This window comes from Vanellus vanellus (assembly GCF_965231255.1).
Source record: "Vanellus vanellus genome assembly, chromosome: 8".
NCBI lineage: Eukaryota > Metazoa > Chordata > Aves > Charadriiformes > Charadriidae > Vanellus > Vanellus vanellus.
Window position 1 is genome coordinate 454339 of NC_138913.1, and position 5537 is coordinate 459875.

General features: G+C 53.4%; 1 protein-coding gene across 2 annotated transcripts; it reads right to left on the minus strand.

Annotated features, from left to right (window-relative positions):
- PFN2 (profilin 2) lies at positions 1-5537 on the minus strand. Of its 2 annotated transcripts, none has more exons than XM_082487387.1 (3): positions 5221-5537; positions 3806-3998; positions 1-1766 (listed from the first exon to the last, which is right to left on the minus strand). In XM_082487387.1, the coding sequence occupies exons 1-3, from the start codon at positions 5350-5352 to the stop codon at positions 1669-1671; spliced, it is 423 nt and encodes a 140-aa protein (XP_082343513.1). In that variant the 5' UTR covers positions 5353-5537; the 3' UTR covers positions 1-1668. The 2 variants fall into 2 exon arrangements, with proteins under 2 accessions (XP_082343513.1, XP_082343512.1); XM_082487386.1 differs by having other exon boundaries at positions 1-2087.

The following is a 5537-nucleotide window of genomic DNA, read 5'->3' on the forward strand; positions in this document are numbered from 1 at the left end:
TTGGTTGGAATAAATTTATTTCATCTGTCTGTAAACAAGGTGTTTTTAATAGTTATGGCATTTTTTGAAATGCATATTAAATCAGATGAGTTAGACTGTATCCCAGATGTAACAAAGTGCAGGGAAAGAAATGGACAAATCAGCAACAAGAATTTGTTTAAATCTGTACATTATCCACAAGGCCCAACAATAGAAGCAAATACTAGAATGTCCCTAAAGTAGTGCCATTCGAAAGAAACCCTCGTAGTCAGTTAAAATCCATCTCACAATAGCAACAGTTCATTTTTTTTTTTTTAAACAATAGTATGGCACAGAATACATATTAAAAAATTCATCACAAGACAGCCAAGTCAGTTATTCCAACCAATACCATCTCCCATTTATTCTTTGTATACAGAGTTCTGCAGTTCTCTCTGAATGGACATACAGGTGAGTACCGTGCCTGAACTCAGCGTTTGGTTACAGACATTTCAGATGACTCGTGCACAAGGCAGTTCACTCCATGATTTCTGCAGCAAGGGTGTGACAGGCCAAATGAAAAGATTTTTAAATTTGAAATGGCATAATTTTGACAGTTTAGCTTTCAAACTACCGACCTTCATCCAAACAGTGGCTTCAGAGCAGCAAAACTCTTTACCAGTAAGTGGTCTGGCAGAAAGACCGGAGTTGGTCAGCGCTCCCAGTGTAGCTGAAGGTGGCAGTTTTCCACAATGACATTGCAGTTTCATATTAAAAAACAGAAGAAAAAAACAAACCAAAAAACCCACGACCCCCAAGCTGCAAATTAAAATTGGTCCTATGAAAAACTGAAACCAGACACACTCCAGATGGTTATGTTGGGATATCTAATGTCCACAATGGCAGCCTTTTACAGCTCAACTACAGAACAGGAGCTGGCAAAAAAAAAAAAAAAAAAAAGTGCCTGAGCTATTGCAATGATGGAATGTCTCTGGGGATTCGCTCGGGATGGTGCTGTTAAGGTCATGGGAGGAAGTGCATCTGTACCCTTCCTTAGTTTTGTGATTGCACTTGTTAAGCAGTACGAACTTCAGACATTGTGAAGAAAAAATAAAAAGACTTCAGCCTACAGTGAAGTGCAACGACAAAACTAGTGTAACGTTAATAGCTTTTGAGTGGCAAATTGGTTAAACAAACCAGGCACTATAAAAATGGGTGTAAGCAAACAAACGTGGATTTTCAAAAAAAAAAAAAAAAAAAAGAGGGACAGAAGTAAAGATATGCATGCACTTTTTTCCTCCCAACCATGCTCTATGAAAGGAAGACTAGTGAGCTGTGTAATTGCTCAAAGTGCTGAAGAGGCATTGATCAAATTAGATTGTACAATCGGCACCTTGTTTAGTACTTAAGTTGTTTTAGTTGTCAATATCACACTAATTGCTAAGACAAAGCAAAGCCTACGCTTGGCATATTCCCCTCCCAAGAGTTTTTCAAGGTATCATGCATATCATCTTTGTGGTGCAGTGATGGTGCCAGGTACGGGGCTTGGTTACATACAGTGGTTAACATATAAATGAACGAAGGGTAACTGGAATTATGACATTAGGGAATGGGTAAATAAAAAACACAAACTACCATCTACAGTCTGGTAGCACTGAACACAACTGGGTGGTGGTGAAGACAGTTGCTAGGTGGATGGGGAGAGGCTGCTCAGACGTCAGACCTCCTCAGGTATAAAGCCAGTTCATATGCTTTCTTGTTGAGTGTCCCTCCATGGACACCTTCCTTTCCCATGACTATAACCAATGCTGGAGTACACAAGGAAACAAAACAGAAATGAACAGAATTAAAGAAAAAAAACCAAAAACAAAAAACACCTTTCCCCACCAACAAAGGGATACAAAGGAGACACAGGTTCATACCCCATCACCCTGCATTGCTAATAAAGTTTCCAGAATGTAAGGTTTAAAGCTCACCGCCAGGAAAGTTTAATAGCAATCTTCCCCTAATACTTAACAGTCTGCCTAGCAACTAGAACCCAGAGTCTCTCAAGTATTTTGCCATTGAGTATGCCTTCTTATTCAATCCGCCTCCATGGACCCCTTCTTTGCCCATTACAAAGACCAAGACTGAAAGAGAAAAGAAAAAAGTTTTAAAAAGAGTGTGTTAGACAAGGAAATAATGCAAGTTTTAGGCAGTGCAATAAACACACTCAAATTCAAGATTTAGTATTTGGGTATTAAGCTAGCTTAACAGGAGCTTTGTAAAAATACGGACGTAGATGGGGCTGGGAGAAGGCGTGAGTTATCCTCAGGGGTTTTGCACAACCAGGTAAGTCATAGGAGTTCGCTGCTAAGAAAAACGCCACCAACTATCTCAAAAAAGCATCACCGTGCCTCTCCAGCATCAGCACCACCCGTCATCACCCAGCCAGGAAACCTGGCTGCATCTTAAAAAAACAAGGGGAAAAAAAGGAGTGCTGTCAGGAACAAAGGTGGAGGTATATGCAAAGAGCTGTGACTCTGAGGAGCAGGAGAGGGAATATTCTTGTAGTCTTATCTGCTGTGGCCGCTACCGGTGTAAGAACTGGCGCAACTGCCTCGATGCTAGCAAACAGCCCACGGGATCAGACTTGGGCTGAGACTTTTAATGCAACAATACAACTGTAAAACATGCTTTTTGCATAAGACAAAACGCAGGGAAGATTTTAATGCTGACCCTCTCTCTTCCCACAAATTTGAGAACATCCGAAGGCTCCTCAACCAGCGAACACCACTCGCGAGTTGCCAGCAGAGGTCACCAGCAGGTACACAGACACAATAAGCGCTGTGCTGCTTCCACAAGCACGGTAATTGTTTCGCCGGCTCGAAATACCGTGATTGGAAATACTGCAGTCAGCCTACCTACAGGTGACTGTATATCTCCATAGCAATTTGCCCACAAAAAGCTCAAGACAGACAGTTCTCGTTGGCATTTCACAATTAGCAGCAGAGTCAGAACTCTGCCTGTTTCACTTGAGTGCTGGAAGTGTTCTGCCTGTATCACTGCCACCCTGCTTCAGCCTATGGACAAATTTTGCTCCAGTTTTGGTTTTATAGTGATAAGCAAAAGTCTGTTGCTCACCAATTTGTTCCGCAGCCAGCCAAAAAACGCCAGGCCAGAAATTTAGAACACAAGGCGTGCTACTCGTAGGCAGTGTTTTGAGGCACATTTTTTATATCCAAACCTAGTGCCTTCCCCATGAAAGATTTTACTAGAAGTTAAATGAGGAGCACAAGGAGCAGGCATACTAGCATAAAGCAAGTTTCTCAACAATACCAAATTGGATGGGCTTTTTTGCCTGAAGACAGACTTCGGAGAGCTCAATAGGAAGGGCGAGAGGAGTTAGCGCAGAACTTGTTAAAAGGCAAGTAGGAGTAGCTCATATAAGGAACGCACATCTTTGCAGAATAAACTTTCCATTGAGAAGCTTACAGAGCAAAAGCTAGTTTTGCTGCCAATCATTAACAGATCCCTGCGGTGTCCTCCCGTAAGCTTTAGATACCAAGTTATCGTGTACTTGGTGAGCTTACGTCAAGCTATAGTCTGCTCTTTCCTGTTTGTCAGAGATGTGCTTAACCACCGCACAGCCTAGTGCCCAGCTGCCATCACAGGTGGGGAACAGGGACAAGTGTGAGTCCGAGGCAGAAATCTAGTTAGTCAGCCAGACCACGGCCATCCGCCCCCGCATGCCACTTCCTGAAATTAGCCATTAAATACAGGAGCCTGGTCGTCTTAATTGCTGGGCTCTACGCTTACGGTCACATCCCTAATTCAGCGATCTGAAAGCGAAGAAAGCCACGCTTACCTCGGCCGGCTCTGCCTACAGCAACATTGTACGTCGGCTCACCACCTTGACTCTTTGTCCTGATGTCCATTGTGCAGTCGCCATCGACGTACAGGCTATCTCTGATCACAGAGCACTTCTTCGCACCGAGGGTCAGACCGTTGGTAAAGAAACCCTCTCGGTCTTTTCCTACAATCATATCTATTTCTACCGGCTGTCAAAGAAAAAAACCCCGAGTTAGCCCGACAGTATTTTATTGCTCCATTTCTACAGAGAAAGCGCCCCGTCTCGCCTGGAGCGGCTCAGACAGTCGGTCTGCCCGTGCTCGCACCGGGAACGGCTCCGCGGCGCAGGGCTTTGTTACCCCGGCTCTGCCGCTTACCGCCACCGGAGCACGCCGCCGCCCGGGCCCGCAGCCCCGCCGGGCTCCGAGCGCCGCGGGCGGGCACGGCCTGCGGGGAGCCGAGCGGTGCCCGCACCGGCCGCAGCGGGACCAGCCCGGCTCGGCCCGGCCCAGCCGGGGCCGCCGCCGCCGCCGCGCTGGGGGCAGCTCCCGCCCGCCGCGGCCCAGCCGCGCTCTGCGGCAGCCGTCCCCTCGGCCGGCAGCGCCGCAGTGGCGGCGGGCGGGCGCGGGGCCGCGCCGCCATCCCCCGCTGCGGGAGGGGGCGCGGCGGGGCCCGGGCGGGAGCGCGGCCCGCTGAGGCGGAGGGGGGCGGGGGGGCGGCGGGGCCCGTCCGCCTCAAAGTGCAGCGTCACGGCGGGCCCGGCCGCCACAATCACGGCCCGGCGCTGCGCCGCCGCGGGCCCTGCCCGGCCCCGCTCCGCCCCGGCCCCGCGCCTGGTCCCCGCCGCGCCCGGGGCGGGTCGGCCGGGGCAGGCCCTGACGCGAGGGCGGCACGGGGCCGGTGCGGGCGCGGCGGGGGCGAAGGACGGGCAGGGGCGGAGGAGGGGGGGGGGGGGTGGGGGGGGAAGGGAGGAATCAATGGCAGTGCGCCATCTTGGCGGTGAAAAACATGGAGCCAGCGGCGAGGTGGGCATTCTCGAACGCCTCCTACGCCGCGCACGTAAGCCTCGCCGCAGCGCCGGGCCCGGGCGGCCCTACGCAAGCCCCGCCGCGCGCGCCCTCTCCCGCCGCCCCGCCGGCCCCCGCGCGGCGGCACCGGCGGCCCCACGGGCGGGCCCCGCCGCATCGGGCCCCACCGCCCCCCCTTCCTCCCCCCCCCACGGCGGGAAGGGCCCCCGCGCCCCATCCCCGTCCCCATCCCGCTCCCGCAGACAAAAAGGCGGCGGCGGCGCGGCCGGCCTGGCTCGCTCTCCCGCCGCCGCCCCGCAAGGTGCCCCCGTCCCCCGGGCGCCGCCGCCGCGCTCCCGCGGGGCCGGGCCGCCGCCTCAGGCGGTCTCGCCCTTCCCCGCTCCCGCCCCGCCGCCGCCCTCACCGTGATGCTCTGGAAGATGCCGCCGGCCGTGGCTGCCCAGACGTACTTGGCGTCGCAGTAGCCCACAATGGCGGCCTCCTGGCAGCAGCCATCGCACATCAGGTTGTCCACGTAGCTCTGCCAGCCGGCCATCTTCGCGCGGGCGGCGGTGGGGGCGAGCGGGGCGGGCGGCGGGGCGCGGGCCGGGCGGCGGGCGGCGGGGCTGGGCGCGGCGGTCCCGTCCCTCTCCTCGCTCCCTCTCCTCTCCCGGCTGGGCGGCGGAGTCGAGCGGCGCGGAGCGGAGCCGAGCGCTGCAGCGGGCGGCGCGGCGCGGCCCA